At 47.5% G+C, this 20,721-nt stretch overlaps 1 protein-coding gene across 24 annotated transcripts in view; it reads right to left on the reverse strand.

Moving 5' to 3' along the window:
* The window catches only part of LOC112214809 (calcium/calmodulin-dependent protein kinase type II delta chain), a 104,681-nt gene extending 88,674 nt beyond the window's left edge, over positions 1 to 16,007 (reverse strand). For 9 of the 24 annotated variants that reach the window (XM_042298446.1, XM_042298441.1, XM_042298444.1 and 6 more), the window contains exons 1-3: positions 15,879 to 16,004; positions 15,467 to 15,768; positions 11,995 to 12,089 (exon numbers count right to left, since the gene is read on the reverse strand). In XM_042298446.1, coding sequence (XP_042154380.1) covers positions 11,995 to 12,089; positions 15,467 to 15,528 — 157 coding nt within the window. In that variant the 5' untranslated portion in view covers positions 15,529 to 15,768; positions 15,879 to 16,004. Of the gene's footprint in view, positions 1 to 10,842; positions 10,960 to 11,994; positions 12,090 to 15,466; positions 15,769 to 15,878 lie in introns of those variants that run through there. The other 15 variants (XM_042298450.1, XM_042298448.1, XM_042298449.1 and 12 more) reach the window with 8 other exon arrangements.
* Positions 16,008 to 20,721: the final 4,714 nt, after the last annotated feature.

The raw sequence follows: 20,721 nt of genomic DNA on the forward strand, positions 1-20,721 counted from the left end.
TACAGAGTCAATGTGGAGGCTATATACAGGGAACCGGTACAGAGTCAATGTGGAGGCTATATACAGGGAGACCGGTACAGAGTCAATGTGGAGGCTATATACAGGGAGACCGGTACAGAGTCAATGTGGAGGCTATATACAGGGAGACCGGTACAGAGTCAATGTGGAGGCTATATACAGGAGACCGGTACAGAGTCAATGTGGAGGCTATATACAGGGAGACCGGTACAGAGTCAATGTGGAGGCTATATACAGGAGACCGGTACAGAGTCAATGTGGAGGCTATATACAGGGAGACCGGTACAGAGTCAATGTGGAGGCTATATACAGGGAGACCGGTACAGAGTCAATGTGGAGGCTATATACAGGGAGACCGGTACAGAGTCAATGTGGAGGCTATATACAGGAGACCGGTACAGAGTCAATGTGGAGGCTATATACAGGAGACCGGTACAGAGTCAATGTGGAGGCTATATACAGGGAGACCGGTACAGAGTCAATGTGGAGGCTATATACAGGGAGACCGGTACAGAGTCAATGTGGAGGCTATATACAGGGAGACCGGTACAGAGTCAATGTGGAGGCTATATACAGGGAGACCGGTACAGAGTCAATGTGGAGGCTATATACAGGGAGACCGGTAAAGAGTCAATGTGGAGGCTATATACAGGGAGACCGGTACAGAGTCAATGTGGAGGCTATATACAGGGAGACCGGTACAGAGTCAATGTGGAGGCTATATACAGGGGGTACCGGTACAGAGTCAATGTGGAGGCTATATACAGGGAGACCGGTACAGAGTCAATGTGGAGGCTATATACAGGGAGACCGGTACAGAGTCAATGTGGAGGCTATATACAGGGAGACCGGTACAGAGTCAATGTGGAGGCTATATACAGGGAGACCGGTACAGAGTCAATGTGGAGGCTATATACAGGGAGACCGGTACAGAGTCAATGTGGAGGCTATATACAGGGAGACCGGTACAGAGTCAATGTGGAGGCTATATACAGGGAGACCGGTAAAGAGTCAATGTGGAGGCTATATACAGGGAGACCGGTACAGAGTCAATGTGGAGGCTATATACAGGGAGACCGGTACAGAGTCAATGTGGAGGCTATATACAGGGAGACCGGTACAGAGTCAATGTGGAGGCTATATACAGGGAGACCGGTACAGAGTCAATGTGGAGGCTATATACAGGGAGACCGGTACAGAGTCAATGTGGAGGCTATATACAGGGAGACCGGTACAGAGTCAATGTGGAGGCTATATACAGGGAGACCGGTACAGAGTCAATGTGGAGGCTATATACAGGGGGTACCGGTACAGAGTCAATGTGGAGGCTATATACAGGGGGTACCGGTACAGAGTCAATGTGGAGGCTATATACAGGGAGACCGGTACAGAGTCAATGTGGAGGCTATATACAGGAGACCGGTACAGAGTCAATGTGGAGGCTATATACAGGGGACCGGTACAGAGTCAATGTGGAGGCTATATACAGGGGACCGGTACAGAGTCAATGTGGAGGCTATATACAGGGAGACCGGTACAGAGTCAATGTGGAGGCTATATACAGGGAGACCGGTACAGAGTCAATGTGGAGGCTATATACAGGGGGACCGGTACAGAGTCAATGTGGAGGCTATATACAGGGGGTACTGGTACAGAGTCAATGTGGAGGCTATATACAGGGAGACCGGTACAGAGTCAATGTGGAGACTATATACAGGGAGACCGGTACAGAGTCAATGTGGAGGCTATATACAGGGGGTACCGGTACAGAGTCAATGTGGAGGCTATATACAGGGAGACCAGTACAGAGTCAATGTAGGCTGTATACAGGGAGACCAGTACAGAGTCAATGTAGGCTGTATACAGGGAGACCAGTACCGAGTCAATGTAGGCTGTATACAGGGAGACCAGTACCGAGTCAATGTAGGCTGTATACAGGGAGACCGGTACCGAGTCAATGTAGGCTGTATACAGGGAGACTGGTACAGAGTCAATGTGGAGGCTATATACAGGGGGTACTGGTACAGAGTCAATGTGGAGGCTATATACAGGAGACCGGTACAGAGTCAATGTGGAGGCTATATACAGGGGGTACCGGTACAGAGTCAATGTGGAGGCTATATACAGGGGGTACCGGTACAGAGTCAATGTGGAGGCTATATACAGGGAGACCGGTACAGAGTCAATGTGGAGGCTATATACAGGAGACCGGTACAGAGTCAATGTGGAGGCTATATACAGGGAGACCAGTACAGAGTCAATGTGGAGGCTATATACAGGGAGACCAGTACAGAGTCAATGTGGAGGCTATATACAGGGGGTACCGGTACAGAGTCAATGTGGAGGCTATATACAGGGAGACCGGTACAGAGTCAATGTGGAGGCTATATACAGGGAGACCGGTACAGAGTCAATGTGGAGGCTATATACAGGAGACCGGTACAGAGTCAATGTGGAGGCTATATACAGGGAGACCGGTACAGAGTCAATGTGGAGGCTATATACAGGGGTACCGGTACAGAGTCAATGTGGAGGCTATATACAGGGGGTACCGGTACAGAGTCAATGTGGAGGCTATATACAGGGGGTACCGGTACAGAGTCAATGTGGAGGCTATATACAGGGAGACCGGTACAGAGTCAATGTGGAGGCTATATACAGGAGACCGGTACAGAGTCAATGTGGAGGCTATATACAGGGAGACCGGTACAGAGTCAATGTGGAGGCTATATACAGGAGACCGGTACAGAGTCAATGTGGAGGCTATATACAGGGAGACCGGTACAGAGTCAATGTGGAGGCTATATACAGGGGGTACCGGTACAGAGTCAATGTGGAGGCTATATACAGGGGGTACCGGTACAGAGTCAATGTGGAGGCTATATACAGGGGGTACCGGTACAGAGTCAATGTGGAGGCTATATACAGGGAGACCGGTACAGAGTCAATGTGGAGGCTATATACAGGAGACCGGTACAGAGTCAATGTGGAGGCTATATACAGGGAGACCAGTACAGAGTCAATGTGGAGGCTATATACAGGGAGACCAGTACAGAGTCAATGTGGAGGCTATATACAGGGGGTACCGGTACAGAGTCAATGTGGAGGCTATATACAGGGAGACCGGTACAGAGTCAATGTGGAGGCTATATACAGGGAGACCGGTACAGAGTCAATGTGGAGGCTATATACAGGGAGACCGGTACAGAGTCAATGTGGAGGCTATATACAGGGAGACCGGTACAGAGTCAATGTGGAGGCTATATACAGGGGGTACCGGTACAGAGTCAATGTGGAGGCTATATACAGGGGTACCGGTACAGAGTCAATGTGGAGGCTATATACAGGGGGACCGGTACAGAGTCAATGTGGAGGCTATATACAGGGAGACCGGTACAGAGTCAATGTGGAGGCTATATACAGGGAGACCGGTACAGAGTCAATGTGGAGGCTATATACAGGGAGACCGGTACAGAGTCAATGTGGAGGCTATATACAGGGAGACCGGTACAGAGTCAATGTGGAGGCTATATACAGGGAGACCGGTACAGAGTCAATGTGGAGGCTATATACAGGGGGACCGGTACAGAGTCAATGTGGAGGCTATATACAGGGGGACCGGTACAGAGTCAATGTGGAGGCTATATACAGGGGGTACCGGTACAGAGTCAATGTGGAGGCTATATACAGGAGACCGGTACAGAGTCAATGTGGAGGCTATATACAGGGAGACCGGTACAGAGTCAATGTGGAGGCTATATACAGGGAGACCGGTACAGAGTCAATGTGGAGGCTATATACAGGAGACCGGTACAGAGTCAATGTGGAGGCTATATACAGGAGACCGGTACAGAGTCAATGTGGAGGCTATATACAGGAGACCGGTACAGAGTCAATGTGGAGGCTATATACAGGGAGACCGGTACAGAGTCAATGTGGAGGCTATATACAGGGAGACCGGTACAGAGTCAATGTGGAGGCTATATACAGGGAGACCGGTACAGAGTCAATGTGGAGGCTATATACAGGGAGACCGGTACAGAGTCAATGTGGAGGCTATATACAGGGAGACCAGTACAGAGTCAATGTAGGCTGTATACAGGGAGACCAGTACAGAGTCAATGTGGAGGCTGTATACAGGGAGACCAGTACAGAGTCAATGTGGAGGCTATATACAGGGAGACCGGTACAGAGTCAATGTGGAGGCTATATACAGGAGACCGGTACAGAGTCAATGTGGAGGCTATATACAGGAGACCAGTACAGAGTCAATGTGGAGGCTATATACAGGGAGACCAGTACAGAGTCAATGTGGAGGCTATATACAGGGAGACCGGTACAGAGTCAATGTGGAGGCTATATACAGGAGACCGGTACAGAGTCAATGTGGAGGCTATATACAGGAGACCAGTACAGAGTCAATGTGGAGGCTATATACAGGGAGACCAGTACAGAGTCAATGTGGAGGCTATATACAGGAGACCAGTACAGAGTCAATGTGGAGGCTATATACAGGAGACCAGTACAGAGTCAATGTGGAGGCTATATACAGGGAGACCGGTACAGAGTCAATGTGGAGGCTATATACAGGGAGACCGGTACAGAGTCAATGTGGAGGCTATATACAGGGAGACCGGTACAGAGTCAATGTGGAGGCTATATACAGGAGACCGGTACAGAGTCAATGTGGAGGCTATATACAGGGAGACCGGTACAGAGTCAATGTGGAGGCTATATACAGGGAGACCGGTACAGAGTCAATGTGGAGGCTATATACAGGGAGACCGGTACAGAGTCAATGTGGAGGCTATATGCAGGGAGACCGGTACAGAGTCAATGAGGCTATATACAGGAGACCAGTACAGAGTCAATGTGGAGGCTATATACAGGAGACCGGTACAGAGTCAATGTGGAGGCTATATACAGGGAGACCGGTACAGAGTCAATGTGGAGGCTATATACAGGAGACCAGTACAGAGTCAATGTGGAGGCTATATACAGGAGACCAGTACAGAGTCAATGTGGAGGCTATATACAGGGAGACCGGTACAGAGTCAATGTGGAGGCTATATACAGGAGACCGGTACAGAGTCAATGTGGAGGCTATATACAGGAGACCAGTACAGAGTCAATGTGGAGGCTATATACAGGGAGACCAGTACAGAGTCAATGTGGAGGCTATATACAGGAGACCAGTACAGAGTCAATGTGGAGGCTATATACAGGGAGACCAGTACAGAGTCAATGTGGAGGCTATATACAGGGAGACCAGTACAGAGTCAATGTGGAGGCTATATACAGGGAGACCAGTACAGAGTCAATGTGGAGGCTATATACAGGGAGACCAGTACAGAGTCAATGTGGAGGCTATATACAGGGAGACCGGTACAGAGTCAATGTGGAGGCTATATACAGGAGACCGGTACAGAGTCAATGTGGAGGCTATATACAGGAGACCGGTACAGAGTCAATGTGGAGGCTATATACAGGGAGACCAGTACAGAGTCAATGTGGAGGCTATATACAGGGCGACCGGTACAGAGTCAATGTGGAGGCTATATACAGGGAGACCGGTACAGAGTCAATGTGGAGGCTATATACAGGGAGACCGCCAGAGTCAATGTGGAGGCTATATACAGGAGACCGGTACAGAGTCAATGTGGAGGCTATATAATCAGGGAGACCGGTAAGAGTCAATGTGGAGGCTATATGCAGGGAGACCACCGAAACAATGTAGGCTGTATACAGGTTAGACCAGTACAGAGTCAATGTAGGCTGTATACAGGAGACCAGTACAGAGTCAATGTAGGCTGTATACAGGGAGACCAGTACAGAGTCAATGTAGGCTGTATACAGGAGACCAGTACAGAGTCAATGTAGGCTGTATACAGGGAGACCAGTACAGAGTCAATGTGGAGGCTATATACAGGGAGACCATTAGTCAATGTGCAACCGTGTCGAGGTAAGAGATAATTATGTACATGCAGATAGGGTTGTTAAAGTGGCTTTGCATAGATAATAACAGAGGGAAGTAGCAGCGTGAGAGCATTTGCACAAATAGTCTGGGTAGCTATTTGATTAGCTGTTCAGGAATCTTATGGCTTGGGGGTAGAAGCTGTTTAGAAGCCTCTTGGACCTAGACTTGGTTCTCCGGTAGCGCTTGTCATGCGGTAGCAGAGAGAACAGTCTATGACTAGGGTGGCTGGAGTCTTTGGCAATTTTTAGGGCCTTTCTCTGACACCGCCTGGTATAGAGGTCCTGGATGGCAGGAAGCTTGGTCCCGGGAATGTACTGGGCCGTACGCACTACCCTCTGTAGTGCCTTGCGGTCGGAGGTCGAGCAGTTGCCATACCAGGTAGTGATGCAACCTATCAGGATGCTCTCGATGGTGCAGCTGTAGAACCTTTTGAGGATCTGAGGACCCATGCCAAATCTTTTCAGTCTCCTGGGGGGAAATAGGTTGTCGTGCCCTCTTCACGACTGTCTTGGTGTGCTTGGACCATGTTAGTTTTTTGGTGATGTGGACACCAAGGAACTTGAAGCTCTCAACCTGCTCCACTACAACCCCGTCAATGAGAATGGGGGCGTGCTCAGTTCTCCTTTTCCTGTAGTCCACAATCATCTCCTTTGTCTTGATCATGTTGAGAGGTTGTTGTCCTGGCACCACACAGCCAGGTCTCTGACCTCCTCCCTATAGGCTGTCTCATCGTTGTCAGTGATCAGGCCGACAACTGTTGTGTCATCAGCAAACTTGATGGTGTTGGAGTCGTGCCTGGCTGTGTAATCATGAGTGAACAGGGAGTACAGGAGGGGACTGAGTACGCACACCTGATGGGCCCCCTTGTTGAGGATCAGCGTGGCGGATGTGTTGTTACCTACCCTTACCACCTGGGGGCGGCCCGTCAGGAAGTCTAGGATCCAGTTGCAGAGGGATGTGTTTAGTCCCAGGATCCTTAGCTTAATGATGAGATTTGAGGGCACTATGCTGTTGAACGCTGAGCTGTAGTCAATGAATAGCATTCTCACATAAGTGTTCCTTTTGTCCAGGTGGGAAAGGGCAGTGTGGAGTGCAATAGAGATTCTTAGGTTTGTTTAAGCAATTTCCCTTCGACACGCCGGCCAATAAGATGTTCCGATGTGGCCAAGGCGTAGTGACTTCCTGTCGTCATGTATCCTTCATGCTGTTCTGGTCTCTTCCCCCACAACTGTTCTTGTCACCGTTTGGCAGAAATGGAATGAAAATAACAAGAACCTGGAGTATATTTAGCGATTCGTCGATGCGACCCAATTCAGGCTACAAATAAATATATTTGATTGATTGATTGATTGGGTCATTCATTGAACATTGTGCAGCCAAATATAAAAATAGCTTTGCTAAGGATCTATGAATATTTTGCTCATTCTGATAGTTCATCACTGACAGACACCATCTCACTCGATCCAGCTCTTCCTCCTCTCCCTCCCTCGGTTTCTGTTGTTTAAATGATATTTTTAGCCTGCCTGTGAAATGCTCAGTCGGGGGGCACTGCCAATGCACACACGTTCTCCTGACGCCATACCAATCGTTACATCTTTTCATTCCTCTGGTGTTCTAGAACTGCTCAGGGAATGCTCCAGCTTAGTCAAATATCCAGTGTGCTGATTGGCTCTGTCATGTAAAGCATTGAACTTCAGACTCACACTATTCCGTAAGATGAGGGCTAAATGGACTGAGGGCTTTGCTCTTACACAAATACAGATTTACAGGAAATAAAACTAAAAAACTAAACACTGTTTGTGACTCAACCCCCCCGTCCATGAATGTGAGAAGAGAGCAAAGTGAGAGAGCGAGAGAGAGCGAGAGCGTAAGAGTGTAAGAGAGACCGAGGAGAGCAAGAGAGAGCGAGAGCGTAAGAGTGTAAGAGAGACCGAGGAGAGCAAGAGAGAGCGAGAGCATAAGAGTGTAAGAGAGACCGAGGAGAGCAAGAGAGAGCGAGAGCGTAAGAGTGTAAGAGAGACCGAGGAGAGCAAGAGAGAAAAAGGAGAGAAGAGCAACAGACAGAGAAAGAAGAGAGCGAAAGAGAGAGATGGCGAAAAAGAGAGACATACTTAAATACCTCACAGGAGGTATACATGGAACGGAGTGAGAGAAAAAAAAATCCCTCACACCTTGGGGAACCTTACAGCACAGTGAGTGCCCCAGATCCACATATTAGACAGAGCTTTGGGGTGATAGAGTCATCTGTATTCATGCTGGTGTGAACATTCCCAGACACCAAGGTCAGCCATATTGGTCAGGCCAGGGTGACTTGTATTTATGGTGGACTGTGTGCGCGTGTGGAGAGGGGGTTCTTTATGACATTCAGTTGGCTTCAAAAACACATCCTTGCTCATCTAACCACAAAGCAAGAGGCACAAAAACCTATACATACTAAATGCTAACCAATTTATAGAAGGGGGAAGTCACCAAATGAGAGAGAAGAAGAAGTGCAACAAGTCAAAAACACTCCCAAAGCCCATGCATTGACATAAGTGTGTGAGGAGAGATAGGTCTGCACCTTCAACACACCTCCACACGGCGAGCCAAAAGGAGTGTGGGTTACCAGGGAGGGTCTATTCCCTAAGGAGTCCCACTATCGCACGAGACTCTGAATTTAGCCTCCCGTCTATCAGAAGTCACACGACCCACTTTGGGAATCCCCAGCGCAAAGAGTAACCTTGAATGTCCGAACTGTAACTCATTCCCTCAAACATAAAGTAAGACGGCTGTTATTAGATCAGTGCCCTGCTCTTAGATCAGTGCCCTGCTCGTGGTGGACACAGAGAAAGGAACACACACACATATAGGGACAGACTGATTTGCTAACACATGATCTAACTAAGTAATACAGTGCAGTGAACCAAAAACCAATTCACTGTCTACATTTCTGTGCTTTGATAAGGCTTTAATAACACCCTATAGGCGTATTAGATAAAGATCACCCAATTGACAACAATCTACAGGTTGGCAGACGTATATCACCCTGCATCCCACAGCTGGGATGTAATACCACCCCGGTGTCATAGCAAAATTCCCAACCTGGCCCCATTCCATCATGGCCACCTAATAATTCCTCTCATTCCTAATTGGGAAAATCCTGTATCACTCCTCACCTCGATAGATGAGGTGAGCGTGTGGTGAGCGTCCAGGCACAAAAATGTTTGCTGTGCATTGTGGTTGCTACACATTGCTGGTGGATGAGTTGAGTTTGAGGGGTTGGGTTCAATGCAGAAGACACATTTCAGTTGAATGCATTCAGTTGTACAACTGACTAGGTATCCCCCTTTCTACTTACCATGTTCCTCCAGTCCTGCCCCTGGTATCTGACTGACACACAGACCTGGGGTTTCCCTCCTCCAAGGTCACCTTCAGCTGAGGAAGGGAGAGATCTCTCTGCTAGCACTATTCTTTCCTACCTCTCCTCCTCATTTCGCCCCACTCGCTTTATCTCTTCAATTCATTCCATTTCTGTCTCTCACAAAATCTTGCACATCAACTCACTTTCCCTCACCCATCTCTCCTCCCATTCCAATTTATTTCACTCCCTCTAGCTCCCCGCTCTTTTCATCTTCTCTCGGGTAGGGGCCAGGAGTGGCTCAGTGGAGCCAATCAGTCAAGCCAATCCTAGAATGTGATCAATCATGAAAAAAAAAAAAACCACCAATACACTTTCTCAACGCTCTCTGGGCCACCCTCTATTCAACACCTCAGCAATCTAATCTCTCTTTACTCTCTGTACCATAAAGGGGAAGGAATTGGCTACAGCTTCCTCTCTCCAGCTATATTCTCTATCCAGTTATTCATGTTCTGTTCTAGACATAGCTCCTGTCTGTGATACAATTACATTCCCATCATTTAGTCCTAATCATTCCCGCCCTCCAGTCCTAATCATCCCTCCCGCCCTCCAGTCCTAATCATCCCTCCAGTCCCATCCCTCCCGCCCTCCAGTCCTAATCATCCCTCCCGCCCTCCAGTCCTAATCATCCCTCCAGTCCTAATCATCCCTCCAGTCCCATCCCTCCAGTCCTAATCATCCCTCCCGCCCTCCAGTCCTAATCATCCCTCCCGCCCTCCTGTCAATCATTAGTCCTAATCATCCCTCCAGTCCTAATCATCCCTCCTCCTAATCATCCCTCCCGCCCTCCTGTCATTTAGTCCTAATCATCCCTCCCGCCCTCCTGTCATTTAGTCCTAATCATCCCTCCCGCCCTCCTGTCATTTAGTCCTAATCATCCCTCCCGCCCTCCTGTCATTTAGTCCTAATCATCCCTCCCGCCCTCCTGTCATTTAGTCCTAATCATCCCTCCCGCCCTCCTGTCATTTAGTCCTAATCATCCCTCCCGCCCTCATTTAGTCTAATCATCCCTCCCGTCATTTAGTCCTAATCATCCCTCCCGCCCTCCTGTCATTTAGTCCTAATCATCCCTCCCGCCCTCCTGTCATTTAGTCTAATCATCCCTCCCGCCCTCATTTAGTCCTAATCATCCCTCCCGCCCTCCTGTCATTTAGTCCCATCCCTCCCGCCCTCCTGTCATTTAGTCCTAATCATCCCTCCATCCCTCCTCCCGTCATTTAGTCCTAATCATCCCTCCCGCCCTCCTGTCATTTAGTCCTAATCATCCCTCCATCCCTCCTGTCATTTAGTCCTAATCATCCCTCCATCCCTCCTGTCATTTAGTCCTAATCATCCCTCCCTCCTGTCTCTTCGTCCTAATCATCCCTCCCTCCTGTCTCTTCGTCCTAATCATCCCTCCCTCCTGTCTCTTCGTCCTAATCATCCCTCCCTCCTGTCTCTTCGTCCTTACTTGTCTGTGTGTGTGTGTCTGTCAGCAGCCCATTAAGGTTTGTGGAGGGATAATCAGCAGCGTCGTACAGACAACGGGAGCCCCGGCCCACGCACCAACCCAACCCGCTCCCCACAGCTGCCTCAGAAAGGAGAGAGAGAGAGAGAGAGAGAGAGATAAGGGAGAAAAAAAAACTGACCCAAGCTACTTCCTGGACAGGCAGTCCATTCTACAAAAGCAAGAGTTTGGGTCTATATCCTGGTGCTACTATACAAAGGTCATAAAAATTGCATTATTACTACTACTGGCAGTATCCCTTCAGTTACCCCATAGTGACAGTGGTTGTGACACAGAATACTACACTGACTCATGTCAGAAGTCAAAGCAGGTTAACTGATACCAGTATGAGAGTCATAACCTTGCTTGGTGTTTTCATCCCTCGCCACAAGGGGCACTAATGATATAAAATGAAAGAAGAACTGTAAAGACAGTTGGACATAACCCTGAGCGAGACTCCCCAGACGTGGTTTGCCTTACCACATCCAACTACAGAAATGACTCATGTTCATACAGCTACGACTGTACATTGTCCACTAAAAAGAAAGCAGGAGCTAAATGTGGGGAAGTTGGAGGGCAGGTCACTTGGTTAAAAAGTGCATGAAGTCCAAAAATCAAGGAAATGTTGGGGAGATTTTTCCTGTCATTGACTGGTAGACTAAGACATGTGACTGCTCAACATTGCGACACAAACCAGAACCACATACAGCATTCCTCTGGGTAACGTCATTTTATCTGCTATTTACTGACAACTATGTGATAATAATGGGTGCTTCTCTACAACTGCATCACAGGAGGTTGGTGGCACCTTAATTGGGGAGGACGGGCACATGGTAATGGCTGGAGTGGAATGGTATCAAATACAGCAAACACGGGGTTTCCATGGTGTCTATGTGTTTGATACCATTCACTCCGTTCCGGACATTATTATGAGCCATCCTCCCCTTAGCAGCCTCCTGTGAACTGCATACTAATGGAATTGCCGTATTACCATGTAATGCGAAGAAAAACGCCAGGTAAAAAAAAAGTGTTTCTCACTGGAAACTTTTGACAGGGAGCTTTGGGGTATTCAGTCGTGTTCAACAAAAACTGCCAAGACATGGTAAAGACACCTACCCCGAGCAGATAGCTTCTTAGTGTTGATGATTTTGGCAGCATACTCCTGTCCGCTGGAGATCCTCATACATCTTTTCACTATGGAGAAAGCTCCCCTTTAGGACACACAAAGACGGTGATGAGTAGACGATCAAACTGACATGGAGAGCAATAGTGATGGCGTCTTTTTGTCGGCACTAATTTCGCCATGGTTCGTTTTTGGAAGGTTTTTGAACAAATGCCGAAAATAAGGTCTGGTAAACACAGGCTTTGGAGATGTTATACATTTTGTTCCATCGAAAAACCCTTTCCTTTCTCTATAGAGTGGTGAGGAGGAATCTACCGTGTCTGGAAGGGACTTCACCATACATTTTCTGGATTCATGTGCACCCAGCTATATCCTCTCCCAGATTTGTTTTCCCTGACTAAATTTGCTGGCTAGTTGAACTATGCTAATTTTTGTCCACATTGCCAAACTTCATAAATACTGCACCCTCAACTTCAAAACTCCTTTTCTAGTTATACAATAATGTAACTAATACATTTGCTGAAAATAAACTTAAATTATGTATTGTTTTGTTGAATAGTCATGACTGGTTCGAGCTATCTGTTTGAGTTGTAAGACAACAGTGGCGAATTATAGAATTTCCGGGTTTTAGGACTGCAAGCTATATATGGCAAGATAGCGAGCTCTGTTAAGCGCTAGCTTGTAGTCCTAACACATGTCAGGTTTGTTCAGTCATTCCTAATGAATAGGGAATGAATAGGGTTTTGGAATAAACGCCAAAAAGAAGGTCAGAGGTTAACACAGGCTTAGGAGATCTCATACTTTCTGTTCTATGAGATAATATCAGTTAGTTAACATGACCTTCATGAATTATGAAGTCTATGTGCTTTTTATCATTACATCAATACTTCAACATTCACAAAAAGTGTCGTTACCCAAGAAGGCAAAGGTAACTGAACTAAATGACCATCGCCCCATAGCACTCACTTATGTCATCATGAAGTGCTTTGAGAGGCTAGTCAAGGATCATATCACCTCCACTGTCACCCTAGACCCACTTCAAATTTACCTACCGCCCCAATGGGTCCACAGACGATGCAATCACCATCACACTGCCCTATCCATCTGGACAAGAGGAATACCTATGTACAAATGCTGTTCATTGACTATAGCCCAGCATTCTACACCATAGTACCCTCCAAGCTCATCATTAAGCTCGAGACCCTGGGTCTCAACCCCACCCTGTGCAATTGGGTCCTGGACTTACTGACGGGCCACCCCCAGGTGGTGAAGGTAGGAAACAGCTCCACGTCACTGATCCTCAACACTGGGGCCCCACAAGGGTGTGTGCGCAGACCCCTCCTGTACTCCCTGTTCCCACATGACTGCATGGCCATGCACGCCTCCAACTCAAATCATCAAGTTTGCAGACAACAACAGTAGTAGGCTTGATTACCAACAACAAGACAGCCTACAGGGTGAGGGCGAGGTGAGGGTGAGGGCACTCGGAGTGTGGTGTCAGGAAAACAACCTCTCACTCAACGTCAACAAAAGGAGACGATCGAGGACTTAAGGAAACAGCAGAGGGAGCACACCCCTATCCACATTGACGGGACAGCAGTGGAGAAGGTGGAAAGTTAAGTTCCCCAGTGTACACATCACAGACAAACTGAAATGGTCCATCCACACAAACAGTGTGGTGAAGAAGGCGCAATAGCGCCTCTTCAACCTCAGGAGGCTGAAGAAATGTGCCTTGTCACCTAAAACCCTCAAACTTTTACAGATGCACAATTGAGAGCATCCTGTCGGGCTGTATGACCGCCTGGTATGGCTACTGCACCACCCACAACCGCAAGGCTCTCCAGAGGGTGGTGCAGTCTGCACAACGCATCACCGGGGGCAAACTACCTGCCCTCCAGGACACCTACACCACCCGATGTCACAGGAAGGATAAAAAGATCAAGGATAACAACCACAGAGCCACTGCCTGTTCACCCCACTACCATCCAGAAGGCGAGGTCAGTACAGGTGCATCAAAGCTGGGACCTAAAGCTGAAAAACAGCTTCTATCGCAAGGCCATCAGACTGTTAAATAGCCATCCCTAGCACATCACTGCCTACACAGACTTGAAATCATTGGCCACTTTAATACATGGATCACTAGTCACTTTAATAATGTTTACATATCGTGCATTATTCATCTCATATGTATATACTGTATTTTATACAATCTTGCCTATGCCGCTCTGTCATTGCTCATCTATATATTCATATTCCATCCCTTTAGATGCGTGTGTATTAGATAGTTGTTGTGGAATTGTTAGATTACATGTTAGATATTGCTGCGTTGCAATAACATCTGTTAACCATGTGCATGTGACCAATACAATTTTATTTGAAGATTATTATTGAACAAAATGTATAAAATCTCCTTAGCCTGTGTTTGCCACAGACCTTATTTTCGGCATTTATCCTAAAATGCCTTTTATTTTCCCCCATAGGCTTTGTCCAACGAACCATGTATTTGACCTGATGCATACAACTCCAAATAAATAGGGATATACTGAAAATATGAATCTATATTTCGTTTATTTGCGTCAATGGTGTACACAATAATTCAAGTTTTAGTAGTCAAACTCAGATGGAGATGGCTGTGAGAGGCCCATGCTCGGTGGACCACTGTGGAGAGTAGGCCTAGGCTAGAAGATGCAACCTCACGCTGGAAAAAGCACTGAAGACCGGGTAAGTGCAAGTGACCTAATTGTCCCCAACCCCGCAAAGCCGCCCGTGCTTTGCTCGTAAAGTAGGGCAGGCTACAGTCAGTAATGTCAAGGGATTCTTCTCAGTCACCCAGGGTTAGCGCTGCTTTTAAAAACATTTAACGCGGTAACCTTTCGCTCTGCCATGCTTTAAAACCCATCACTCATATCGATGCGTTTACATTGTTGCTAAAACTATGGCATTTATTATTTTGTTTAAGGTCATAAATAGACCCAATAAAACCATGTCGGAATGGGCATGTGCGCTGGCCGCTTGGCAATAGCAATCAGTGGATCAATAAGTCAATTTTATGTCAATTTCATTTTACTGTGAGCAAGGAATGACATCACAGCTGGGAAAACAAGGGATTTCTCCATAAATTTAGACACGACCATTTACGACAGCTCACCACTAGGAAATTACCGCCCCAATACAGTTGTTGTTCCATTAAAAGGGCGGTGACTTGTTAGACGAAAATGTCAAGAGCGATTGAAATACTACGTAAACATTCAGTAAAGATATCAAAACAAACGCAACGACGGTTTTGGAAAGAAAAGTTAGGAAATATACATTTTGAAGACCAAACGTACGGTTTGAATACAACGGGTACGGTTTCTGTGCACCACACACAGGTAACAGGTAATCAAGAATAACCACCCGTAGCTAAACATAATCCAATGCAGATATGTATTGGAGATAAATAATAAAAACATTGAAAATACTTACTTTCCCAGCTCTTCGTAGAGATTAAACTCGTCGGTAAATCTGGTACAGGTTGTCAAAGCCATGGCAAACGACGCGTGCAGAGGAGAGGGAAGACTGTCTCTTTCGGTCGGGACTTTAAACCTCAGTCTCCAACGTTTCAAAGTGATACTTGTCTCCTCTGAAACGATAAAACAAAATAACAGAATAAAAATTAACTGCAAATCTTCTTTTTACTTTTCCTGGTCAGTTTCCGAATCCAGGAATTGTTCTTGGCACGGAGTTCACGGGTTATCAAGGACGTCGATACTCCGGGTCGCGTTCCCCTGCGCAGAAGTTACATGAATTAACCAATGGTTGCGTGCAACATCATCGACTGTGTCATCGTCTAGCAGATGGCTATAACATATGATGTGGTTAGTTAAAGTTAAAATACCTTTCCAGACGTTGTAAGGTTTAGCATACGTCAGCAACGCTTGGGCAGAGGAACGCGTCCCTTCTATTATCTGTGCCTGCCTACACTTCACTTTGAGTGCGATACTTTTTCTATCGAGCGCTTCCTGATTTTGAAAACTGTGGAGTACAACGCCTCCCCCTAGTTGTAACCACGGACCCTTTACAGTCAATGTCACGGACCCTCACTGTGAAGAGGCCAACATTTATCAACGACTGTAGCCCAGGGATCATCAACAAAATTCAGCCGCGGGCCTATTTTTCTTGAGTGGATGGTCAGGGTTCGGAACATAATTACAAATAATTTGTAGGCTGCAAATTGGCCTCATGAAGCCCAAACGGATATAATATTTAACTAAAACAATAACTCCAGACCTTACTGCCTTCTATATGATCACATATCTCTTATGTGTGGGAATACTTTGGAACATAGTATTTCCCAGATTAAAATCACTTGGAGCTGATTTGCTGGTGTTTTAGTATTTAATGTCGTCGTCCCCCCGTCCCCCCATAAAAAAACATTCAGAGTAGAGCACAGGAATCTGGGTAGCAGGCAAGCGGCGCATTACAATATTTTTTCAGATCAGAAAACGTATAAATAAAATCAACCCTGCTGTAGCCTATAGTGCATTCGGAAAGCATTTAGACCACTTCCCCTTTGTCCACATCTTGTTACGTTACAGCCTTATTCTAAAATGGATGAAATATTTTTTCCCCCCTCACCGAGCTACACACAAAAACCCATAATGACAAAGAAAACCATTATTTTTAGAAGCTGTTGCACTTTTATTAAAAATAAAAACAGAAATACCTTATTTACATATGTATTCAGACCCTTTGCTATGAGACTCGAAATTGAGCTCAGGTGCATCCTGTTTCTATTGATCATCATTGAGATGTTTCTACAACTTGATTGGAGTCAAACTGTGGTAAATTCTATTGATTGGACATGATTTGGAAAGGCACAAACCTGGCTATGCAAGGTTCCACAGTTGACAGTGCATGTCAGAGCAAAAACGAGGCATGAGGTCAAAAGAACTGTCCGTAGAGCTCCGAGACAGGATTGTGTCAAGGAATGAATCTGGGGAAGGGTACCAAAACATTGCTGCAACATTGAAGGTTCTAAGAACAGAGTGGCCTCCATCATTTTTGAATGGAAGAAGTTTGGAACCACCAAGGCTCTTCCTAGAGCTGGCCGCCCTGCAAAACTGAGCAATTAGGGGAGAAGAAGCTCCAGAGTTCCTCTGTGGAGATGGGAGAACCTTAAAGAAAGACAACCATCTCTGCAGCACTTCACCAATCAGGCCTTTATGGTAGAGTGGCCAGACCGATGCCACTCCTCAGTAAAAGGCACATGACAGCCCACTTGAAGTTTGCCAAAAGGCACTTAAAGACTCTCAGACCATGAGAAACAAGATTCTCTGGTCTGATGAAACCAAGATTGAACTCTTTGGCCTCAATGCCAAGCATCACGTCTGGAGGAAACCTGGCACCATCCCTACGGTGAAGCATGGTGGTGGCAGCATGGTGGATGTTTCTTAGCGGCAGGGACTGGGAGACTAGTCAGGATCGAGGAAAAGATGAACGGAGCAGAGTACAAAGAGATCCTTAAAGAAAACCTGCTCCAGAGTGCTCAGGACCTCAGACTGGGGCGAAGTTTCACCTTCCAACAGGACAACGACCCTAATCACACAGCCAAGACAATGCAGGAGTGGCTTCGGGACACGTCTCTGACTGTCCTTGAGTGGCCCAGCCAGAGCTCGGACTTGAACCCGATTGAACATCTCTGGAGAGACCGGAAAAAGGCTGTGCAGCAACGCTCCCCATTCAACCTGACAGAGCTTGAGAGGATCTGCAGAGAGGAATGGGAGAAACTCCCCAAATGCAGGTGTTCCAAGCTTGTAGCGTCATACCCAAGAAGACTTGAGACTGTAATCGCTGCCGAAGGTGCTTCAACAAAGTAGTGAGAAAAGGGTCTGAATACTTAAGTAAATGTGATATTTTAGTACATTTTGTCAAATAATATAGCAAAAATGTCCAAAAACCTGTTTCTGCTTTGTCATTATGGGATATTGTGTGTCGATTGATGAGGAAAGAAACAAACAAATGTTTTTTTGTTGTTTAATTTGTACCCCTTTTTCTCCCCAATTTCGTGGTATCCAATTTGTTTTAGTAGCTACTATCTTGTCTAATCGCTACAACTCCCATACGGGCTCGGGAGAGACGAAGGTCGAAGGTCATGCGTCCTCCGATACACAACCCAAGCAAGCCGCACTGCTTCTTAACACAGCGCCATCCAACCCGGAAGCCAGCCGCACCAGTGTGTTGGAGGAAACACCGTGCACCTGGCAACCTTGGTTAGCGCGCACTGCACCCGGCCCGCCACAGGAGTCGCTGGTGCTCGATGAGACAAGGATATCCCTACCGGCCAAACCCTCCCTAGCCCGGACAACGCTAGGCCAATTGTGTGTCGCCCCACAGACCTCCCGGTCACGACCGGTTACGACAGAACCCGGGCGCGAACCCAGACTCTCTGGTGGCACAGCTGGCGCTGCAGTACAGCGCCCTTAACCACTCTGCGCCAAGAAACAAATCATTTAATACATTTTAGAATAAGGCTGCAACCTAAAAACATGTGGAAAAAGTCAAGGGGTCTGAATACTTTCCAAAGGCACTGTATGTTACATTTTTTAAATAAAAATATATATTTGTGAAAAAAAAGGTTTAGATTGTCCCGTCTTTCAAGATCCTTGAGCAGTAAAACAAATACATTTTCTCGCACCCTCATGGCAAAATGTGTAAAATAGCATGAGATTAGCTATAAAACTGCACATTTTACTCTCTGCCCCATGGTAAAATCAAATATCCTACAAATATTTTTACAGACCTTGTAGTGGGGCCTCGCGAAACTTCACTACACCACAGGAGACTGCTGAGGGGAAAATGGCTCATAATAATCTGTGGAACGGAGAGAATGGAATGGCATCTATCACGTGTTTGATGCATTTGAAACCATTCCACTAATTCCACTCCAGCAATTACCACGAGCCCGTCCTCCCCAATTAAGGTGCCACCAACCTCCTGTGATGCATACATACAGGCGAAAAAGTAATCCAACAATTTTAAACATCTAAACGTTTGTTGTGTGTATTTAAATGAGTATTTATTGTGGTTTTATTGAATGGCTAGGGTGAGAAGACAGGAAAAGTGTGAGGAGTGCGAATCTGAAGGGCAGTTATTTATATTCAAACCCTCGTCAATTGTGATATTCTTTATAGGCCGGGGTCAGTGGCACTTAGTCTGGCTAACACCTAACACTCTAAGTCCTCTTGACTTCAGAGTCTGGGATGGCTCTTTGATGTTATCGGCACAATAATGAAGGGGGCTGTGCTTTTACTGGTTGGCTCTCCTCTGTGTCTTTCCTACTCAAACATCGACATGCACAGCCATTCACAGCCCCGAGTGCCGCCCCCTTCCATTACAGTGGTTGGATTCTCAAATCCAAACGAGAGGTCTGAACCCCCGAGTGGAAAAAAATAAATAAACATTTGAGTGAACCAATCAAACCCGTTGCACAATTTCTGAGCAAATATCGCGTTAAACAAACGGCCTCCTCTCCAGACGAGTGTGTCACAGCTCTCCCTGAAAGGGTAGGCAACCCTGTTCCCGGAGTGCCACAGGTACTGTGGGATTTTGTTCCAACTAGGCACCACATCTGACCAACTGAGCTAATTGATCAGTTCAATGGCCTAAATTCGACACCCCTGGTCAGTTCAATCCAAAACATGAAGTGGCTGTGGCCCTCCAGGACCAAGGTTGCCTACCCCTCCAGGACCAAGGTTGCCTACCCCTCCAGGACCAAGGTTGCCTACCCCTCCAGGACCAAGGTTGCCTACCCCTCCAGGACCAAGGTTGCCTACCCCTCCAGGACCAAGGTTGCCTACCCCTCCAGGACCAAGGTTGCCTACCCCTCCAGGACCAAGGTTGCCTAACCCTCCAGGACCAAGGTTGCCTACCCCTCCAGGACCAAGGTTGCCTACCCCTCCAGGACCAAGGTTGCCTACCCCTCCAGGACCAAGGTTGCCTACCCCCTCCAGGACCAAGGCTGCCTACCCCTCCAGGACCAAGGTTGCCTAACCCTCCAGGACCAAGGTTGCCTGCCCCTCCAGGACCAAGGTTGCCTACCCCTCCAGGACCAAGGTTGCCTACCCCTCCAGGACCAAGGTTGCCTGCCCCTCCAGGACCAAGGTTGCCTGCCCCTCCAGGACCAAGGTTGCCTACCCCTCCAGGACCAAGGTTGCCTGCCCCTCCAGGACCAAGGTTGCCTAACCCTCCAGGACCAAGGTTGCCTACCCCTCCAGGACCAAGGTTGCCTACCCCTCCAGGACCAAGGTTGCCTACCCCTCCAGGACCAAGGTTGCCTACCCCTCCAGGACCAAGGTTGCCTACCCCTCCAGGACCAAGGTTGCCTACCCCTCCAGGACCAAGGTTGCCTACCCCTCCAGGACCAAGGTTGCCTACCCCTCCAGGACCAAGGTTGCCTACCCCTCCAGGACCAAGGTTGCCTACCCCTCCAGGACCAAGGTTGCCTAACCCTCCAGGACCAAGGTTGCCTACCCCTCCAGGACCAAGGTTGCCTACCCCTCCAGGACCAAGGTTGCCCCTCCAGGACCCCTCCAGGACCAAGGTTGCCCCTAACCCTCCAGGACCAAGGTTGCCTACCCCTCCAGGACCAAGGTTGCCTACCCCTACCCCTCCAGGACCAAGGTTGCCTACCCCTCCAGGACCAAGGTTGCCTACCCCTCCAGGACCAGGGTGCCTACCCC

Source organism: Oncorhynchus tshawytscha, linkage group LG15 (genome assembly GCF_018296145.1).
Source record: "Oncorhynchus tshawytscha isolate Ot180627B linkage group LG15, Otsh_v2.0, whole genome shotgun sequence".
In the NCBI taxonomy this organism is placed as follows: domain Eukaryota; kingdom Metazoa; phylum Chordata; class Actinopteri; order Salmoniformes; family Salmonidae; genus Oncorhynchus; species Oncorhynchus tshawytscha.